The 22,703-nt window shown below is 45.3% G+C and overlaps 1 protein-coding gene across 1 annotated transcript; it reads right to left on the minus strand.

The window, feature by feature from the left end:
• Positions 1-687: 687 nt before the first annotated feature.
• Positions 688-20,876, minus strand: Hepacam (hepatic and glial cell adhesion molecule). Its single transcript, XM_075966349.1, has 7 exons — positions 20,461-20,876; positions 6,404-6,745; positions 5,495-5,776; positions 4,895-4,994; positions 3,833-3,906; positions 3,594-3,664; positions 688-3,029 (listed from the first exon to the last, which is right to left on the minus strand). The coding sequence occupies exons 1-7, from the start codon at positions 20,543-20,545 to the stop codon at positions 2,727-2,729; spliced, it is 1,257 nt and encodes a 418-aa protein (XP_075822464.1). The 5' UTR covers positions 20,546-20,876; the 3' UTR covers positions 688-2,726.
• Positions 20,877-22,703: the final 1,827 nt, after the last annotated feature.

The following is a 22,703-nucleotide window of genomic DNA, read 5'->3' on the forward strand; positions in this document are numbered from 1 at the left end:
TGCACCAGCATATCCGTTCCATCATTCTTGAGAGCCTCTTCTTTGACGGCGTGATGGCCTCTTTGCTTATATTTCATTCTATCTTTTTTGATATGCCTTCTCTGTGAGATCCTTTCAACCTGACTTCACAAAATACAATCTCTCAGGCCCCAGAGGCCTATCTTGAGCTTTTCTTACTTTCTCCTCCATAAAATCTCCTAAAATAATGACATCCACTTCAATGGCTCAGTATTGTGAATTCCTTATGTGTTTTGCCCTCTAAGACTTTTGTACATGCTTCTCCTTCTACTTGGAATGTGTCCTCCTGTCTCTTGTAACCTCTGATGTATGTTCCCTGAGTTCCTTATATTGTATCTATCTCTGTTATTTCTCTTTTACACTGTATTAGAATAATCTGTTCACTTACTGTCTTCCTCTGTGAGATTTTTTAGTGGATAGAAGTCATGGCATAATTATACCTTTATCATGTGTCTGGGAGATGACCATTTATTTAGTAACCAAGAGAATACTTGAGTGTATGAATGAATAAATGAATGAATGAATGAATGAATGAATGAATGAATGGAGTGATGGCTCTGGAATGGATGATTTGGAATTTGGAAAGAAAGTGGAAGAAGGTAAGAGAAAAGGAGATAGCTTGTACGTTTAGGTTCCTCATTTGTTCAGTTTGCATATGTGGAGATAACGTTTTCATTTCATCAAAAGTTTATTGAGCATCCAGGGTGTGGTACACACTCTGCCAGATGCTAGTAATACAAAGAGGAAGATCAAAACAGAGCAAAACAAAAATGAAAACAAACAAACAAAAAATAACTTCCTTACTTACCCCCGATTTAAGGCAAATTTGGCTTGAGTCTGGGAAGTCAGCCCTGCCGGAATACAGCACCAGGGTGTGGCATGCTCCCATCTCACCCTATCCCTCACCCCTGTATCTCGAGGCCGACCAAGGTCATCCTTCTCCAAGTCTTACATCTCCTAACCTGCCTGTGCTATCACCTATTTTATGGAAGATGGGGCAGCTGGGAAGGTTAGTGGATTGTGGCTTCTGGCTAAGCAAGGAGAGTTGCAGACAAGTCACGTGATCAGGGAGAAAGCCATCGGACTGGAAAGCTGAGGGACGCACTGGTGAGGTGAGGGGATGTAGGCAAGCTAGAAATCTTGGTGCCTGCAGGGCTGGTGTTCTGGTGTGGAGGTGATGGATATGGGGCCTTGGGAGTTGCTTGTGGGATGATGCAGAGACAGAACTGAAGTTTAGACGTTGAGGAGGGACAGGAGACACAAGGCCCCTGAGGGCATTAGTTAAGAGAGGGCAGAACATTCAGGACCCTCTTGTCTTTCAGCCATTTGTGTGCTTTCTGTCTTCACACAGTGGGTTATTTCCTTTCTTCTAAAATCCCAAAGAGGTGGTGGCTGGGAGTGGCCCAGCCCCTTAGTTCTCTGATGGTACAGATTATGGAGCCGGCTCTGTCCACTGTCCTGGGTTCTGGGTATCTAGGAGTAAGGCAGGCGGAAAACAGAAGGCTAGGGAGTATGCTATGGCTGCCCTGATAGGCAGGCTGGGGAGCTGCTTCTTCTTTCTGGGTTTCTCTGCCGAGCAGAACCTTATTTCCTTACAGCCCCAGGAAGCCCCTCAACCTTTCTGCGGATGATTGAAATGCTTGTTTTGTAAGAAAGCAAGGAAGAAGAGTGTGAATGGTCAAAATCAGGTCCTTCCCAGATGCAGCTTCTGGCTCAGGGGTGTGTGGCCATGCAAATCTCTAGAGCCATGGTTCTCAACTCTCCTAGTGCTGTGACCCTATAATACAGCTCCTCATGCTGTGGTGACCCCCAACTAAACAATTATTTCATTGCTACATCATAACTGTGATTTGCTACTGTTAGGAATCATAATATAAATATCTCATATGTGACCCCTGGCGGGGTTGTGACCCTCAGGTTGAGAACTACTGCTCTATAGGTACAAGTCCACCCACATTCCCATGAGCAAAGATAGGAAGAAAAATCAGGATAGCATGCTTCTGAGGAAGCCATTGGAGGCCACCAAGCACTGAAAGCCTGATATTTTGTCCCTGCCTAATCCAGGTTCCTGGGGTTCTAGGAAGAATGCCCATAGGGTTCACCCTTGCTATCGGGAGGGATGGGGAACCAGGTTACCAGAAAGGTCCTCTCAGATTATGACTTCTTTGTGGTCAGAACAGGCCCTGTACACCCAGGAACCAGCATCAGACATCTTTAGTTAAGGACAGTTTGCGTTTGTGGATAAGTGACCTCTAATTTGGACTGGAGGGGCGGCGTGGGGGGAGGGGTGTACCACAGACGTTAGGGATCGGAGGCGTGGGGGGTTGGGAGGTGGGTGGGAAAAATAAATGCTCCCTAGGAGGCGCGTAGGATGTCTCACTGGGTAAAATTACAGATGTTAGTTACCATAAAACCCTTCCGGGGATTGGGCCGGACATTTAATAATCTATGTAGTCCTAAAAGGGCACAGTTCACACCCACTGAGAGCACAGAGAACACAACCAGTAAACCCAGCACACATGCAACAGGGTTTAACACCGAGATCAGCGCTCCACCCCATTTGTGCAAGCTCACACACGTGTGCACCCTAAACGGGGATCTGGCCACGTTCTCCCATCGCACCAGGCCAGCGGCCCCGGAACTTCTCAGCCTCCCCCCCTGCTGCGGATAGCAGACCGTGGGCAACCGGAATGGACTCCCAAGGCAGCTCAGGCACTGATCTCCACCTGCCCAGACTCGTCCTGCTCGCGGATTCTGTGCACGCCCGCAGTCCGGAGTGTATGCGAGGCACTGCGCGAGCGGCTGGGCGAGCTTGGGGCCCGTGGCGGTGACGTGTGCGTCCGGCCGGTGGCGGGGGAGCGCGCTGGGGAGCGCGGGTAGCGACGGGCTGAGCGGATGGGCAGCCCGGGACTGCGGCCCGGCACTGGTGGTGACACAGAGTAGCCAGGCGGGCCAGGCTCTGTGGTGCTCCGAGGCTCTGTAACGGGGTTCTCATCCTGCTCCGGAGAGTCCTGCAAACACAAGCGCCACAAGGGTCAGCGGTCCCGAGACAACAGAAGCGGGGCGGGAGGGGGTTCCCTCAGAATTTTCACCCACACCTCCAAGTCCGACTAGGTGGCAGACACAAGTCTAGGAATACACAACATTTAGTATGGCCCAGGCACATGTCAAGTACTCAGTAAATGTTGGCATGCATCAGAGCCTTGTCTCTTTATCCTCTTTCAGACCTGGTAGTGGAAAATGGGCATTGCATGTGAGCAGAAAGAACAGATGAAGGGCTCTGAAGCCCACAAGCAGGTCTTGTGACAGGCGGTAGCCAGGATGTAGGGGAAGCTGGGGTACATCATGATATTTGGAATGCATCCAGTCAGCTTTGCATACGGACTATGGCCTATATCGCGAAAGCCGGGTCTGCTACTCATTTACTTGTTTAGCCCTTCACAAGTTTTCTCTCTCCTTGCCTCTTTTTTTTTAAAATCTCTAAAGTGGAGAGGACTTCTGCAAATACTGCAAAGGGGTGGTCACATCACCGGCTCCCAAGCGGTCCATGGAGATTCCTTGACAGAGCAGCTTACCTTGTCTTTCAGGATATAGAGTGCCATCGGGTTCTTCCGCTCCTGTTCTCCACTTCGGGGCAGGGTGTCTGCTGCGTAGAAAAGAACAGAGTGTCTGGTCCAGGGACAAATCCTATATATCACCCAGCTCCAGTATGCTTTGCTCTTCAGACTTCCTCATAACCCACTCTTCCTTTTCCCAGCAGGCCTCTCTGATCTGAGCGCTGATGGGCTGGGCCAGTGGGTGGCTGAGAGCTCACCTTCTGATTTTAGGCGGTCATCGTTCTGATCCATGTATTCCAAAGAGTTTTGCTTTTCCAACTTTCTCTTCTTCCTGCAAATCAACCAACCCCCACCAAAAACAGAGCTATTGGACATGAACAGAAAAGCTAAAGAACAGACCCAGGAAGGGTTCTAATGACCACAGAAGAAGCCTTATGATGGGAAGATGGACTGGGCATGGTGGTTGTTCAGAAACTTTGGAAAGAGTCCCATCTGGGTTTGCATGCTAAGATAGTTGCTAGCATTGTGACTGTGGGGAGGCCATTTATCCAGGGTGGGTTTCAACATCTCTGTCTGTAAACTGCGGGTGCTATGACTTAAAAGGTGGTACATTAACCCAGCTAGACTGTGTAACTCAAAGAAAAAGCCACCATCAGCAGTGCCAGGGTGATCAGCGGTAGCTGAACACAGATGCAGTACCATATACAAAGGAAAAATACACCTGGAAAGAGGAGGAGAAAAAAATCAAAGAGATGAGACTAGAACTCGGGAGCTGGGGTGGAGGGATAGCTCAGTTGGCAGTGATTGCCTCGTAAGTGTGAGGTCCTGAGTTCAATTCCAAGAATCCACATAAAAAAGATGGCTGTAAAAGATTGTAGCCCACAATTGTAGTCCCAGAGCACTGGGTAAAGCGGAGAGAGCCCAGATCCCTGAGGCTCAGTGTCCAGCCAGCTTAATCTAATTCATATGATCCAGGCTGAGGGAAGACCCTGCCTCACAATGACAACAACAAGAATCCCAAAATGGATGGTTTGTGAAGAATACGCTGGAGGTCTATCTCTAGCATCCACATACATGGGCATTTACACACACAAGCACCAACAACACGTACCCATACTCACACCTGTACAAGCATGCGCATAAGCACAAACACACACACAAAAACTCAGAATAGAGTTTGGGAAATAGGGATGCAGCTCCGTAGTAGAGTGTGCCTAGTATGTACATGGCCCCGGATTCAATATATTGCAATCCCTCAATATTAAAGCTGGGATTGAAATAGGCTGAAGGAAGAACTAAGATGTGAAAGTTGACGTCACCTAGACTTTTTGGAGGGTTTCCAGCAGGCACAGACTGTCACCAGGGTCACAAGGAGAAAGATGCCTCCTGTAGACAAGATGATATAGAGGGAGCTTCGTCCTAAGCAAAGAGAGGCGGGGAGGAAGGGACAATTTGAGAAGGGGAGCAGGTGCGGTGAGTAGAACACTAGCAACTGAAAGGAAAGACAAGGGCCCCAGTAGCGTGGGTAGGCAATGGCAGAGCTTCCCTGGAGCCACCCTTTTGTTTGTGCCTGTCTTCCACAGACAATCAGCCCATCTCTAATTGGTCTTATGCCCTCTAAGCCAGTGGTTCTCAACCTGTGGGCCACAATCTATTAGGGGGCAAAGGGCCCTTTCACAGGGGTCACCTAAGAGCATCGGAAAGCATGGATAATCTATATGACAATTCATAATGGTAGCAAAATTACTGTTATGAAGTAGCAACAAAAATAATTTTATGGCTGGGGTCACTACAACATGAGGAACAGTATTAAAGGTTGCATTATTAGAAGGTTGAGAACCACTATTCTATATAGTTACTCTCTGGAATGCCTTTAGTCCTGGCGAACCCTCGTATCTTGGGCAGGCAGGGAGACTTACTATACACGGTGATCTTGACAGGCAAGCTTCGGACCTGGCTGATAGGGTTCTCCACCACACAGCTGTATAGGTCATCATCCTCCATGAGGACTCGGGTGATAGTGAGCACCTTTTGGTCAGGGGACAGGAGCATTCGGGAGTCATTGAGGAGGGGTTTGCCATCCTTTAGCCAGGTGTAGCTGGGTTTGGTGCCATTCTCATGGGAGCAGTTGAGGGTGAAGGCCTCGCTGAGCTCCAGCACAGTGGTTGAAGCCACTAACACCTGTGGTCTTGAAATGGGCACTGAGCCCCAGAAATGGGGGATGGAAATGCCTGTGAATCATGGTCTACAACACTATTCCCCCCTTCTTTATTTTCCCATCTTTCAAAATACAACAGTTCAGACTGTGGGCTGAGATCCTTAGCTTAGGTTCTTTCCCATAATTTATCTGTCCAACCATCCACCTACCCATCCATCCATCCATCCATCCATCTATCCCTTCTTCATCCACTCATTCTTCATCAAGTAGCTTCTAGACTGAACAACACAGCCATGATGAGTGTGCTCTTTCCCTTCTTCCTAAACACCATTCTAAAACACTGAGCTTTACTTAAATGGATCGAGCCTAGAAGACACTTTAGTTGGGGGAGATCTAGCTCTAGCTCTCTAAGTTTAACGCTAGGCTCTGTCAGTCATATGAGCTTGGGCAAGTTACTCTATTAACTCATTTTCCTTGTCTTCAAAATGGAGAGAGCAATGTTATCTAGCCCTTGATTATTGTAAATGTTAAGCAGGCTGGTCTGTGCAAATACTCTATGCTAGCTGTGCCTAGGCACCACCTTCTAATGCCCCCTTAACCTTTTGTGGTTTTGGGGGGTCTAGCCTCAGTCCCGATCTTATCCTGCCTCCTTCCGTGCAGAGTGCTTTACCATCTACTGTGAGATTGATGGTCTTCTCTCCTGTGAAGGTATCATCAGTGATGGAGATCTCCACTTCATAGGTTCCCTCATCCGCCAGCTGCAGGTCGCTGAGAAGCAAGGAGCCATTTTCAAAGAGCCGGATACGGTCTCGATAGTCAGGCCGCAGAGTGCCGATGACCTCTGTGCCTATAGACTGCACCACAGTCACCGGCTTGTCACGCTTCAGCTGCCACTTCACCACAGGCTTGTCGCTGCTGGTGCTGCTGTACTGCACAGAAAGCAGGGCAGACTTCCCCACCGTGCCGTGGATCAGACGTACTGGGCTGGTGATGTTCACCCCCTCCAGGGGGACTGCAAACAGAGACCCATTGGGGAAGAGGGCAGTGTCAGGCCCTTAGCTTCATAGCCCGATCCACCTTCAAGCCCTCTGACCTTCCTCACACCTTTAAACCCTTAGCTTCCCACCAGTTCTGGCTTCCACCAGCGCCATTGCCTTTCCAACAGACCTTTGCTATCTCTCCTGTGTCTTTCTTTCCTCAAAGCCATCCCAGGTCTTCTATGGCTTAGTCTCTCTGGCATTTTCCCCATTGTCTACCTCTTGCAGAAGATTACACCTATTTTACATTCTATGTGTTCTTCTCACAGAAATATTGACTGACATCTAATGTGGCAAATCTAATAATGAATCAAGATGGCAGGAAATAGAGAAAGCACCAGAACTTAGATTCCCCGAGAAGGAGGCACGTATGCTGAGCCAATGCTCAGGAAGAAGACGCTTAGGACCTAAAAACAGGTACTTCCCAGTCACACAAAGAATCCCAAGTCCTTACCTCAAGTATAACTGTATCTTACCAGGATGGTTCAGTTTATAAAACAGTTTGGCAACTGGGGAGGAAGTTCAGGGAATTCACCTATACACCAGCCCTGTTTGTATTTTCTACAGAGGAAGAGCTTGAATGGGTAGAATGGAGAGTTTGGAACCGTAAGGCCTTGCAAGATGGGGCTCTACCACTTGCTGCCTGTGTGCGTTTGGATAAACAATCTTTCTAAGCCCCATTCTTCTCATTTACAAAAGAAAAATATAGTGACTATAAACCAGGCAGTAGCCTGTAATTCCAGCTCTTTGGAGGTAGAGACAGGGGATCAGAAGTTCAAGATCATTGTTATCATTCTTGACTACACAGTGAGTTGAAGTATGAGGCAGCCTAGGATATCCTATCTCAACATATATGAGAGAGGAAGAGAGAGAGAGAGAGAGAGAGAGAGAGAGAGAGAGAGAGAGAGAGAGAGAGTTGGGGATGTACGGGATGTCTGGACCAAATCAAGAGATAGGTGAACTAAAAAGCTTGGTTATGGTAATTAAAGCAAATTTTATTTGCTGAACAGGTTCCATTCGTTTTAAGAGCAGGTGCTATGTTAAGTATGGGCTCCTCCTTTCTGTAAAAAGTCAAGGCAAAGCCCGCTCACCACTTTGCCACCTCTCTGGGCCTCAGCTTCTTCGTTTGTGCAGTGAAGTAGTTAGTGCGACCAGCATGATCGCTAAGCAGTTTCCAACTCTCACTTCCTATGCCTCATCAGCCGGTGTCACTCAAACCCCAGGAGATGACCCTGCAGAAAAAGCCACTGTAGGTATGAATGTCTGAATATCATTCGCTAATTGGAGGGAAGCCGTGTGCTGAGGAAGTTAGGACAGACAATGATCTCTATTTGTGAACCTTTTCTCTCATCTTGTCTTGAGAGAGAGTCTACCTGTGTTGTCCAGGGCTACCTCTACCTCACAATTGTCTTGCCTCGACCTCCAGAGTGTTGAGGTGACAGAAGCATGCCAAAACACCCTCTCATAACTAAGTATTTTTACATTAATTTTTGAGATGGCATCTCATGTATCCAAGGCTGGTCTCAGACTTGATCTATAGGCAAGAATGACCTTGAACAGATCTTCTTCCTGCCTCCACCTCCTGAGTCCTGAGATTGCTGACATGTGTTGCCACCCCCAGTTGTATGCCATGTTCATAATGATCCTAGGGCTTCGTGTACAGTACACAAGAACTTCATCAGTTGAGCTACACTGCGGCCCCTCAAACGCGATTTTTAAAGATTTATTTGTATTTTATATGTATAAGTGTTTTGCCTGAATATATGTATGTGCACCACATGCCTGTCTAGTACCTAGGGAGACCAGAAGAAGGTGCCAGGTCCTTTGAAACTAGAGTTACAGATAGCGTGACCTACCATGTATGTGCTGGGGATCGAATCTGGGTCCTCTGCAAGAACAACTGCTCTTAACTACTGAGCCATCTCTCCAGCCTTAAAGATTATTTATCTGTATATATGTATGTGTCCATGAGAGTGTATATTATACAGCTCTGGGTGCACGTCGAGAAGACAATGGATTCCTTGAAGTTGAAGTTATAGGCTGTTGCGAACCTCTTGGCTTGAGTCCTGGAATCTGACCTCAGGTCTTTGGGGAGACCAAGAACTGCTCTTAGCTTCTGAACTATCTTTGTAGTGCTCTCCCCCTCTACATCATTTTTTTTGAGACAGGGTCCCACTGTGTAGTCTGGCTGGCCTAAAACTTGCTACATAGACCAGGCTGACCTTGAATTCCCAGAGACCCACCTGTTTCTGCCTCCCAAATACAGTGACTTAATGCATTTGTCATCATTCCTGACCAAATCTCAAACATTTTTTAAAACAAAAAAAAGGTTTTCATTTTCCTAAAAATTTTACATGAAAATGGAAATAAATGAAATATGGTCCCATCTACATTACTTGTTTTGGCAGACGAGATGATGGGGCCTGAGTTGTCCTCCCCAATAACACAAAGAGCTATTAGGCATTCCCATGGCCCTGTGTATCAGACTGAAGTCCAGCTGTTCACGTAACCTGCAAAGTTTCTTTCAACTTTCAGTTTATGTGATGGCTTAAACAGGTTTTCCTGTCTAACAACTACTAGGTCCCGTTCTTGGCTAGATTTAGAAAAGCAAGCTTTCAAATTTCTCTGAGTGAACAAAGGGGCTTTGGTATGTATGACTTGAGGTGGTTCTGGGAAAAATCACAGAGTATACTTAAAGACCTCCATGCTCAAATAGCAAGGTCACGTCTCAGGACCTGGTCTAAAACTGTAGGATTAGCACATACCAATGACATGTGTGGGGTCACCCAGGAGGTTCACAAAGCTGAGTAAGGAAGGACCAGAGAGAGGGAGCACTGGTTAAAATCGCATACTACTCTTGCAGAAGACCCAAGTTTAGGTCCCAGCACCCATACCAAGTGGCTCCCAACCACCTGGACTCCAATTCCAGGGAATCTTCTGGCCTCTGTGGGCACTTAACACACACATGTGCACACACACACACACACACACACACACACACAAATAAATAAATAAATAAATAAATAATAAATATTTTTTTTAAAAAAATTGAAGGACTAGAGAGATGGATTAGCAGTTAAGAGCATTGGATGCTCTTCCAGAGGCTCTGGGTTCAATTCCCACATGGCATCTTACAACTCTCTGTAACTCCAGTTCCTGGAGATCTGTCATTCTAACACAAATATACATGCAGGCAAAACATCAATCAATGTACATAAAATAAATAAATCATTTAAAAAAGAAAAAATTAAACTTTCGGGTACCATCCCTGCTGTGATTTGTCCCTCTACCGTTTGTGTGTTGTCAGCCTTCCCCTCAAGGTGATGGTATTAGGAGAAACTGAAACCTTTAAGAGTACAGTGGGGTGGGGCAGTGGTGGCTTACACATTTAATCCAAAAGTAGGCAGAGCCTGGTCTTCAGAGCAAGTTCCAGGACAGGTTACAAAGCTACAGAGAGAAACCATGTCTCAAAAACCAAAACCAAAACCAAAGAAAGAAAGAAAGAAAGAAAGAAAGAAAGAAAGAAAGAAAGAAAGAAAGAAAGAAAGAAAGGAAAGAAAGAAAGAAAAAGCGAGCCCAGTGGGTTAGCTCACTGTGAATACTGTCCTTGGAAAGAACTGAGATAGTTATTGTGCCAACTTTTCAGAAATTAAATTGTTACAAAAGAATGATCCTAAGCACCACTCGCACACGGCTTCCTGTTTTACTGTGTGATCTCTCTTCTCCTCCACGTTCTGTGATGCCATCTACTGTCCTATGATAGGATGTGTGAGGTCTGCTCCAGAGCTGATGTTACATGGCTAGACTTTCTTCCTCCAAAATTACGAGCTAAGTAAACTTCCTTTCTTTATAAACTGTTCAGCCACAGATATTTCATTATAGAAATGGAAAACTGACAAACACAGATCTTGAGCATCAAACGATGCTTCTCATTTTCCTCTACCAGCGATAACCCCAGAAAGAAAGACATTATATTTATCAATTATCCTTCTCTCTTATGTAATCTCTGCTCTCTCTATCTCTCTCCGCGGATTATATTCCATCCCATTTCAAGGTTTCACTAGTCCCCCCACTTTTTTTTAAAGATTTATTTATTTCTTATGTATACAGCGTTCTGCATGCCTGTATGCCAGAAGAGGGCACCAGATCTCATTATAGGTACCTGGGAGGGCACCATGTGGTTGCTGGAAATTGAACTCATGACTCCTGGAAGACTAGCTAGTGCTCTTAACCTCTGAGTCATCTCTCCAGCCCTTCAGTAGCCTTTTTAAAAATTTTGTTTCCCCCTGTAATTCTGCTTTTTTTAAAAAATCAATTTATATTATATTGTGGATAAAAACACTGGAGACAATACAACTTTTGACTGCCTCCTAATTTACACTAGCCCAAGTGCCGGCCTTCCTTATGCCTGTGACCATGGGTATGCCCACAAGGAGAAGGGACACACGCACCCTCATTGTAAGAGGATGGCGCCATCTTTCTTGGATGCTGATGACAAGAACATTTTTGCTGAGCATGAACAGTTGCCTAGAAACTGGAAAGAATCTAAGTTTGGGTTTCATAACTTTCAGGCAACACAGAGAACTGGGACAGGAGCCAAAGCAGGACGCAGAAATGAGGAAACAGCTAACACCTCAGGTCTAGGGTGGCAATAAAAGGGAGGAGGATTATTTTACCTAGAGGAGCAATTAGCTTAATCATTGTCTCTCAGGCCTCTTTGTGTAGAAAGTCTCTGTTCCACTACAGAAGGTACAATCTCAAGATCTACCTAACTAAACCATGCCCTAGTGTTTATAAAGGTCAGAAGTGTCTACTCAAGGACGATTTGACACCCTGTGACACCAAGGAAAGGCAAACCTCAAGAATGTATCTACACAGAGCCGTGATCCTTTTCTTCGTCCCGTGATCCTTTTCTTCGTCCCTTAAAGGAATCTCCACGCCTTAAATTTATCTTTCAGAACCATCAGAGGGGTGATGCTGAACGCATGTTATAGGGCTCTCTGCACCTTACCCGTTCTCTAGCACCAGGAACCACACTTGCAATCCTTTCTGTCTGAAACAGGCTTTGTTTGCTAGGGTCTTTGAGCATCCTAGGTTCCCTGCCCTGGGCTTTCCCCAACTGTGTGATTTCCTTTCTGAAGCCTGGTAGCGAGACCCAGATGCAATAATCCAAGGGCAGCAAGAACTTTGTTCTCTGAGAGAAGGAACATTTTGTTTTCTGTTTTGGGTTTTTAATATCCTTCCGACTTAGTGATGATCCTGAGGAAGGCAGCATAGAAGGGAGGAAAGAGGCAAACTGCATGGTGGGTTGGTGACGTCATCATAGAGCCACATCACAGAAAACATCACAAGACTGCTCAGCTAGCAAAAGTCAGCTTCACCCAGGACCATCTAAAATTGTCTGGGGCAACAAGACCAATGGAAATAACTACCGTCCGTCCTAAAATTCAGCACAATATGTCTGGATCATTGGCCTTACAGAATTCCCTGCTCCCATCACGTATCTGATGCCCTGACACATCCAAAGACCACATATAAGATCGAAAGCATGAAGCAAACCCCGCTCTAGAAACCCTCTCCATTCCTGAAGTTCCCTACCATGCCTGTTACCTAAGGTTTGCTCCTGAGTGGCATTGGAGAGGCCTGTTCCCACTAAGGGCACCTTCACTCTGAAATTAACTTCCTCCCAGTTCTTTTCTTTGTCTCATCTCTGAATTCTTTCTTTGATGGCTAGCAAAATCTGTAAACACAGGATTGGCAGTCTCTACAATCCGTTATCATTATCCCTGAGACCTCTGTCGAACTCATCCCTGGCAGCAGTCTGAGAAAACGACCCCTCCTCGTCATTTTTACTATACAAGAGCATCATTTGTTGTGTAATGGTTGGGATTACTGCATTGTATGCTGTTCTCCTGTTGAGGCCTGGACTGTGACTGTGAAATCATTGGAAATGTTTCAAAATCATTCAGGGACATATTAGGAACTGTGAAGAAGTCCCTTGAGATTCAGGCAAAGGGGAGTCAGGGGATTTTAATCTACTCCTTAAGAAACATAGATGTTCAGGAATAATTTAAGCCTCTATTAAGACAACATAAGAATTATCATGTTTGTGAATTGAAACTGTCAATATTGTTAATCTGTCCATTCTGGCAAATAAAAAAAAATACCTACAAGTTGACCTATAATTTAATACTCTACTATTTAGATCTCAGGAGGCTTCCTTACTTACTGCACTAGAGCAGACTTGATATGATGTGTCAGTTTATGACCAAACTGACCATCACAGAGCAAGGACAGGGTGTTTTGTCCTTCTATGACAGGGCCAGTGCTTTGGAGTTGCCCTTGGCAAAACTGCTTTATTACACCCTCCCCTTTGTCCTACCCAAGGTTTCTTTTTCCATTACTTTTTCAACTATTATGTTCTTTTTTGTCTGGCACTTCAAGTTCTGAAAGAGAAGCCCTGGTGCAACTGTCCTGCTAGGAATGAAGATATTCTAAGGAGACATGTGTACTCTCTCTTTGGCTGTCAATACTGCTGAAACAATGGTCTCCAGGAACTGGAATTCCCCAGAATCTTATGAAAGGAGAAGAAAAAAGCCTGATGTCAACCAAAGAAAGAACTCATCTTCTAGCAAATAACAATAATAGCAATAATAATAATGTGTGTAGTCTGACTTGTCAGACCACCTTGCTTAAACAATGATGGGTCAATAATAGGCAGGATCACATCCTGACCAGGACTGTTTAGTTACATATAATTCTAGCTCTTCATATAAACCTAAACTTCAGGTCTGTACCCCAAAGGTGGACTTGTAGGAGTTGGGTCACTGGACCTTTTTGATTCTTCTTCCCAATGTGACTACACTAAATATCCTTCCTCTGTTTTATTATTTGTCCTTTTTTTGGTTTGTTTTTGTTTTTTCTAGGCAGGGTTTCTATGTGTAACAACTCTGTTTTGGAACTCACTCTGCAGACCAGACTGGCCTTGAACTCACAGAGATCTGCCTGTCTCTGCCTCCTGAGTGCTGGGATTAAAGGCGTGCACCACCACCACCTGGCTTTGTGGTTTTAAAAACATTTATTTGTTGTTTGTTTGGTGGTGGCATGGTATGTGCGATGGCACGGGGCACTTCAGTTCCCCTGTCAACTGTGTGTTCCTGCAGATTGTGAAGCTTGGCAACAATTATCTTTACCCACTGAGTCATCGCACCAGCCTCTTCCTTATTTGTCTTTTTAATTAGCCGTTGAGGATCAGTATCTGAGCCTAGTGTGTTAGGGTTGTCAGGGCCAAGGCTCTGACTCAAACGGTTACGTAGCTTGTCCAACATAAAACACATCCATTGATGTGAAGGGTAACTCGAAGAAAAGTAACATGTTTAAAAAGAACTGCAGGAGCTAGTCAATCCCGGAAGGGGGAGGTTCATGGCAATGTTCCAGAGAAGAAAGAAGGAGATGGCTCAGATGAGAAAGACCCCTTACTCAACATTTGGCCTTCCTGGCTTATACTCTACTCCCACAAAATGTTTATACTCTTCCCCAGTAAGCTGTGTGTGAGCATGCACTCTCCTGTAAACTGTGTGTGTGAGCATGCACTTCCCCACTAAGATGTGTGTGAGCATGCACTCCCCCAGTAAGCTGTGTGTGAGCATGTACTTCCCCACTAGGCTGTGTGTGAGCATGCACTTTCCCAGTAAGCTGGGTATAAGCATGCTCTTCCCCATTACGCTGTGTGTGAGAGTATGTACTTCCCCAATAGGCTGTGTGTGAGCATGTTCTTCCCCACTAGGCTGTGTGTGAGCATGCTCTTCCCCACTAGGCTGTGTGTGAGCATGTTCTTCCCCACTAGGCTGTGTGTGAGCATGCACTCCCCACTAGGCTGTGTGTGAGCATGTACTTGCTAGTGTGTCCACTTATGCAGAGACCAGAAGGGAACCCTGGGTGTCCTGCTCTTCCACTCTCTGCCCTATTCCCTCACACAGAGACACTCACTGAACTTGGAGCTAGGCTGGCAGGCTTCAACAACCTTCCTGTTTCCTCCATGACTCCCTGTACTGGGTTTAACAGGCATGAAGTTGACCACACCAGTCTTTTTATATGGGCCCTGAGCACTTGAACTCAGTCTTCATGCTTACACAACAAGTATTCTTATCTACTGAGCCATCTCCTCAGGCTCCAACGTGGAGCTTTAAGGATGATAAGTCCCTTAGAGCCAATTCTTGAGTAAACAGGGTCCTTCCCACCAACTCTGGGTTCCCAAGTACTGACCACAGAGTGCCAGGTTTCTTGAACCTCTTCTAGTAACAATAGTTATAATAAATAGTCCTTGGATATGTAGAAGTAAAAATAAATTTTCCCCTATAGAACATGTTGGACAAATATCAGTTTAGGTAGACTGCAGATCTAAGTACGAAAGGGGAAATACCATTTTAAACAGAAAAGGACAGTGTCTTAGTGACTTGAGAATAGATACAGAATTCCTAAAGAACAAAATAGCAGCAGCACCAGCAGCAACAACAACAAAAAACCTGGTAACCAGCTGGGTGTTGTGGCCAGCCTGGGCTACCATAGTGATTTCCAGGCTAGCGTGGGCTGCAAATTGAGAGTCTGCTTCAAAAACAAAAACAAAGACAGAAGGAAAAAAAGAAAGCAACAGGAGAAAACATCCAGGCAACTCAATGGAAAACTGTTCAAATGATTTGGTACAAGGGCTGGAGAGATGGCTCAGCAGTTTAGAGAACAGACTGTTCTTCCAGAGGGCCAGAGTTTGATTCCTGGCACCTGCATTGGGTGACACACAGCCACCTGTAACTCCATCATGTACATACTCAAAGCACACACACACACACACACACACTTGAAATAATTAATATATATATATATATTTACATTTAAAAAGATTTGGTACTTCAGGAAAAGCAATTCAATTAACTGATAAAAATATGTGAAAAGCTCAACTTGATTATCATGTAAATATAAATTTAAACTATAACTTGATTCCATTTTCTAGTAATTAAGAAGATTGGGATGATTGGTTCATGAAGGCATTAACTTCAATGGATTAATTCGTCAATGGTTTGTTCTAAGAGGGCTATTGAAAGGTAGGGCCTGCTTGGAGGAGTAAGTCCATGGGCGCATGTCTTGCCAGACCCCTTCCTGTCTGTCTTTACCTTCTGTCTGCCACGAGTTGATCTGCTCTCTCGCACGCATGTTCCCTAGGGATGTGATGGTCTCTCATCAAGCACAGACCCAACAGCAGTGGAACCAACTGACCGCGTGATAAGAGACAGGTAAGGGTGCTTTATATTCCACATTACAAGGACACACTTAGGCCTATGTGAATCTCCCGCTATGGGGCTGGGGGGAAGGGAGGGGAAAGTACAGGAAGAAATAAGAAAAAAAGTACCAACACCATGAATTATAAAAATAAGGCTTGGTCACCTGACCGGAGGGACCAGACTAAAGTTTGGAATGATTAATTGTCTTTGTTCTTGTTCCCTATAAAATGGACCGGTTGGCAATGGTCTGCGTAAAGCAGATTTGGGAATGATAATACTCTGTCTTCCTAGATTGCTGGCTTTCTGAATAAAGTGTTTAAAAATTCACTTCCTGCTTCTGTTCATTGGCCTCTGGTGGTTAACAAGCAACACAAACTACCTGGGTTCATATCTTGGTGAGTGCAAAGCCAAAATAAACATAGCCAAGACATAAAAGTGGAGAACGATTTATTATCTGAAGCAGGGAAGAAAAACATAGGATTTATTTCCAAAGCACTGCCCTCCTTAACACAGACAGAGAAGAGATTTTATCTGGGGAGTCTATACATACTCATTCAGAGGTTGGTCCAACGCCCAGTTTTATCACTTTGGGAGTATACCCCTGGACATGCTCAATACGATATGGAGTGTATGGTTAGAAGATTAAAGTGACAGGATACCTCTGGGCATGCTCAGCTTGTGTCATAAACTTTATGTTGAAAATGAAGGTTCTTTGAAGGGACATTGACACAGGAATCTGCTCTGAAGGTATCTGCCTCAGTGGCTAACATAGCAACTGAAATACCAGGTGATTCAGAGGAAATAGCAAGATTTCTTTCTTTTCTTGAGACAAGGTCTCACTATGTGGTCCTGGCTGGCCTGGAATTTTCTATGTAAACTAGCCTGGCTTTGAACTCACAAAAATCCTCCTGCCTCTGTCTCCCAAGTGCTGAGATTAAAGGTTATGCCATCAACCCAGCCATAAGTGTTTCTTTGTCTAAGGGATGATTACATGGGCTTGTTCACTTGCTAAGGGTCTATAGGACTATATCCTTATGTTAACTGCATCTTCTTCTATGAGTTTTTTAATTACACTATTTTTTAAACTAAAAAGGATCTCCATTGCAACATGGTAGGCTAAAAAAGACAGTGGGTGTGATGGCTCGTATCTCTAATACCAGAATCCAGGAGGCTGAGGCATGACGATTGCCTTAAATTCAAGGTTGCCATGGATTACAATGTCAAACAGTTCTAATACCCACCCACTTCTTCAAATTCAGCACAGAAACCAGGCAGAGGAGTAGAAAAGTCCAGAGAATAAAAACCTCCAAAGTTTGGATTTATATCATTATATACACCTTAGCCTCTGCGTAAGTCTTATTTGAATATCTTGTGAATTGTGCTATGGTGAGTTTAAGAAGGCTGAATTTGGTCTGATTTGGGGCCAGCCAGATGTTTTAATGGGTAAGGGTACTTGTCACCAAAGCTGATACATAGGACCCACAAAATGGACAGAGAGAACTGCCTTGTCTCCTGACCTCTGCAGTTATGTGCTGGGACTCCCACAAAATAAGCAAATAAATGTGAAGACAAAGAAGGGGAAGGCTGCGTCAAAGAAAGCCCAATTTGTCAACATCAGTGCCTGAATTTTCTTTTATGTGTATGAGTGTTTTGCCTGCATGTACATATATGTATAACACGTGTGCAGTGTCTGCGGGGGTCGGAAGAAGCCATTGTAGCCCCTGAAACTGGAATTGTGGATGGTTGTGAGCTACCATGTGGGTGCTGGGAATCAGACCTACGTTCTCTACAAGAGCAGTGGGCCCTCTTCATGGAACCTTCTCTCCAGCCCTCTCCTTGCCAATCTTAATACTTCCATAATAATTCCCATCTTCCATTACAGTTAGCACGGCCATGTAGCTAGTTCTAGCCAATAGAACCAGTGAAAGGGATATGTAGCACTCAGAGACTTATTTTGGAAACCCTCTTCCTTGTATCTGTTAAGGTTTTTTGTTTATTTGTTTGTTTGTTTGGTTTTTAATTTTCTCTTTGGCCAGGCATGATGACCAACACCTTTAGTTCTAGCTCTCAGGACAGAGGGACTGACACATAGACCTCCGTGAGTCTGAAGCCAGTCTGGTTTACATAGCAAGTACCAGGCCAGTCAGGGCTAAAAAGTAAGAAAACCCTGCCTCAAATTCTCTACCTGGACTAAGTAGAGACAAACCCTTCAGTGATCCACACACTGAAGCAGACAGAGTTCCACCAGCTTAGCGTGTTCCTTGAGAACTCTACACACTGAAACAGACAGACTTCCATCAGCTTAGCATGTTCCTTGAGAACTCCACACATTGAAGCAGATGGAGTCCCATCAGCTTAGCGTGTTCCTTGAGAACTCTACACACTGAAACAGACAGACTTCCATCAACTTAGCGTGTTCCTTGAGAGCTCTACACACTGAAACAGACAGAGTCCCATCAGCTTAGCGTGTTCCTTGAGAACGCTACACAATATTGTCCTTCCTTTCCCAGGCCTACTCTACCACTTTATTACACTGGCACATAATATATGCCAAGGAATTCAATTTTGAAATTTATCTACTACAGAAACTGACATTTTCCTAAATAATACAGTAAAGATGGCAGAGATTTATTACAGAATCTGCACTTTCATTGCTTGTTACAATAGCAGGACAGTAGTCAAGGGTCCAACAATTAGCTTTCATAAGTTATACCTAATATTGTTTGTTTGTGACAGGATCTCATGGAGCCCAGGTTGGACTCAAACTCACTATGTAGCCAAAGATAACCCTCAACTCCTGATCCTCCTTCTTCTACCTCTAAGGTGCTGAGATTACAGGCACGCACCGCCATGCCTGGCTCATAACTGCTATCTTATTAACATGATTTATAATTAGAAAAATAGCTTTGCTGTGGGCTGAAGTACCTATCCTCAAACTCACATGCTGAAGTCCACATAATCCTCACCCCCAAGCCCCACATCTCACGGCCGCACTTCTTTTGGCGATGGAGTCTTGGCAGAGCCAAGGAGTTAAAATGAGGTCATTCTGGAGCAGGGTGGATCCACTTCCGCACAAGTCCTTGTAAAATGGGGACATTTGAACACAGACACGCAAACAGGAAAACGCCACCTGAAGGCTGGAATTTTGCTGCCTCAAGCCAAAGAGACCGGAGACAGATCTGTCCTTAAGGCTTGCAGAGGGACCGTGGCACCATCAATACCTTGATCTCTAGCGTCTGCCTTTCAGAACTGCAAGACAACGATGTCCTGCTACCTAAATCACCTACTTTGTGCTGCTTGTTTCATCAGCTCAGAAGAATTAAACGGGCTTCCATTCTATTCTCTGTTGCCTCATTGTCCCAGCAATGCTTCATTGCACACCGAGGGATCCAAACGTCTATTGATCCTGCCAGTTCTCAAACTAAAGATCACTCAATTTCCCTGCCCACTGCTTATAGACTACCTCTCATCTTCGGAGACAGTTTTACAAGGGTTTTGCTGACCTCAATTCCTGCTTTCCTCTCAGCAATGCTGAACTTCTGGGCTCCGCCTAAACACACGAGACTATTTCAAGCTCTTGACCTTTGTCCATTTCCCAACAATCCTCTCACTCATGCTCCTACCTATTTCTCCCATCCTCTGAGATTCAGTGCAAACATTCTTCCTACGAGGAAACATTCCCTGGTTCTCGCCCAGCCGTATCCTGCCCCACCAGCAACAGCTTCCTGGAGGGAGGCAGGTGACTTTTTTTTTTCTGATTCCTTGCTTTTTGTTAAAACAATCTACGTCTCTGCCACACGAAAATGTGCATTTCTGGGCTCCCTGTCATTGTGTGTATGAACACAAAAACACATCGACAGTATTTAAAATAAGGTCAGTTCTCCATAGAATTGATAGGGGGCATTACAAAAGGTAGGTGTCTATGGCTTCGAGCGAATTATGAATAGGATGGATTATTATCCTAAACCAGGAGGCTCATTACCTACAAACGTCTTTTCTCTTTCAAGCAGTTTGACACCCAGAGAAGCCAGGGTGAAGGTTTGGGAGGCTCACCACCAAGATTTCCCCTCCTCCTCCCACCAAGAGCTCACATAATCCCCTGAAAAGAATGCTTGGACAGGCCCACGCCAACAAGTCATCCCATAAGAAGTGGCACAATGCCTTCCACCTAATGTACTGAATGCCGTGGGAGCTCCAAAGTCATGCAGCCTTGGGGGAGGGGGCCAGGGCCCAGGCAGGAAGCACAGGGAATGAAGAGATATATTCAACACTGATTCCTTAACTCACTGAGATCTTCCCACGGTCATAGCGCTCTCTCCCCTCCTCCAGCCCTGAAGGTATTCATGCTCTGTTCTCCCTCTCCCTCTCCGTCAAAAGCCCCAACTTCTTTTCTCCAGACCTTTCTGGTCTCCTACCTGGCTGGATGAGAAGCAGGTAGACAAAAGGAGCGAGGTGCAGGGCCCTGGAGGCTCTGGACAGGGCTCCCCTTTCTCTCTTCATTTTGGGTGGCGTTCTCCAGCTCTGGTGCAGACAATTAGCATGATTTCTCCACTCTGGGCACGTCCCTTTGTACCACTCGGAGTTTCTCTGCCCGGGCACAACCCTGCCAACTTCCCTCTGAATACACAGAGCTCTGTGTGTTGCTGGCCTTGTTCTCTCCTCTCGCTTTGCTCAGATCTAGCATTTTCTAGTTTCCAAGCCCTTCGCCCCCCTCCTAGTTTGGACAGGGGTATCTCCATGGCATGATAGTCTCCACGGCATGTTCCATTGTACTGGGCTCTGGTGGTCCAGCAGTTCTTGACTTGTCCGGAGTAAGCCTCACTCCCAAGGCAGATGCCGATCCGGCCTCCGTGTCCCAACCTACATGGCTCCACCTCACACTCCTCCTTCAGCTTAAGAACAGACTTCTAATAAGGGAGAAAAGGTGGGGGTGGGTGGGGGAGCTTTTGGATATCCTTGGAAATGAGAGGCCTGAAAGAATTGCTGAAGACGTGGAAAGCCCTGTTTTACCCCAAGGGGAGAAGATTGGGGGATGGGCTTGAATTCTGTTTCTTTCTTTTTTTTAAGATTTATTTATTTATTAAGTATAAAGTGGTCTGCCTGCATATGTCACTGCAGGCCAGAAAAGGGCACCATATCGCATTACAGATGGTTGTGAGCCGCCATGTGGTTGCTGGGAATTGAACTCAGGACCTTTGGAAGTGCAGCCAATGCTCTTAGCCTCTGAGCCATCTCTCCAGCCCCTTGAATTCTGTTTCTTTCACGTGTGTTCTAGTTGGGGTTCTCTCCCTTCACAGGTTCAGAGAGATGTTGGAAGTGTCTTCCCAAAGTCACTCTGTCATTCCCCTACATTCAGCCAGTGTTCTAGAACCTGTCAGAGCAAAGATGGGGGTAATGTTCCACAATCCAGCTCCCTGGGGTTCTGCTATCAGTGCTAACAGCCTGGCCTGTCCTCCTGCCTTTCAAGTCTGTGCACTCACTCCTCTCATGGCCCGTGCTGTGTCATAAAATGCTTGCTTACTCTGTGATAATGGGACAGACTCAGTCAGTATCTGTGAGTCCTTGATTTTACCTCTGTAAAACCGCTAAAGTGATAGACTCCTTGGAGAAATTGTCGGGGAGATTGGTGAAGATTGTGGTATAGAAGGCTCAGCAAATGCTTTGTTGGGGAGAAATCATTTAGGACTGGGTGTGGAGTATGCCTGCAATCTCAGCACTAAGGAGGCAGAGGCAGAAGACTGTGAGTTCAAGAACAGCCTAAGGTTCATTGTGATACCCTGTTTCCAAAATCCAAAACAGGCATAGTGATGCACGCCTGTGATCCCAGCACTTGGAGGATTGGGTACTTGGAAGATTGCTGTGCTTCTGAGGCAAGTTTGGACTACATCATGAGTTCCAGGCTGAACTGGGCTATAATGTGAGACCCTATCTCAAAACAAAAAAACAAAACAGAATGAAATAGAAACCCAGATCAATCAACAAAACAAAATACCAAAAAGGACATTTCATTTTTATTTATTTATTTTTTGTTATAGGTGAATGTATTTCACCTTAAAGTCAAAACTTGTCTGTGTTGATAGACTCCAACTTTGAGGGCCACCCCACACAATCCTGTGTTTTTTCTTTCATTTAATGTTTAAACCGTTTAAATTAAGAAATCATTCATATATCAGGAAACTCACCTTTAGTATGTACAGCTCGGTGGCTTTAGTATTTGCAACAGGCTCTGAGGCTGTCACAAATGTCCAGTGCCAGTTGGTTCTCCCCAGATAAGACCCATATCTTAGTTGTCAGTCACTACAGTCCTTTCCTCCAGCCCCGCTAACTACCGATCTGCTCTCTCTGTGGATTTGCCCGTTACGGATATGCTGTACACATGACACCATACCCACCACACCTATGTCTAAGATTTTATGGAACTCCGAAACTGTGTTCCAAAGAGCCCAAATCATTTATATGCTCACTAGCAATTCACAGTTGGCACTGCAAGGCCCTACCCCATATTTCTGTTTGTCTTTGTTTTTGAGGCAGGGTCTTCTGTATCCTACTTTTATGTAGTTGAGGATGACCTCGGACTCCTGATCTTCCTGCTACCAAGTACTGGAATTCCAGGCGTGCACCACTATGCCCTGTTCATCAGAACTCTCCCTTTTAAAGA

This window comes from Microtus pennsylvanicus, chromosome 3 (genome assembly GCF_037038515.1).
Source record: "Microtus pennsylvanicus isolate mMicPen1 chromosome 3, mMicPen1.hap1, whole genome shotgun sequence".
Classification (NCBI taxonomy): Eukaryota; Metazoa; Chordata; class Mammalia; order Rodentia; family Cricetidae; genus Microtus; species Microtus pennsylvanicus.

Coding starts and splice junctions, on each gene's coding strand:
- Hepacam (XM_075966349.1), bottom strand. CDS start 20,545: ATGAAGAGAGAAAGGGGAGCCCTGTCCAGAGCCTCCAGGGCCCTGCAC. Junction 4,995..5,494: donor TGTCAAGATCACCGTGTATA/GTAAGTCTCCCT, acceptor CTCTTTGCTTAG/GACGAAGCTCCCTCTATATC. Junction 3,665..3,832: donor TGACCGCCTAAAATCAGAAG/GTGAGCTCTCAG, acceptor TTTTCTACGCAG/CAGACACCCTGCCCCGAAGT.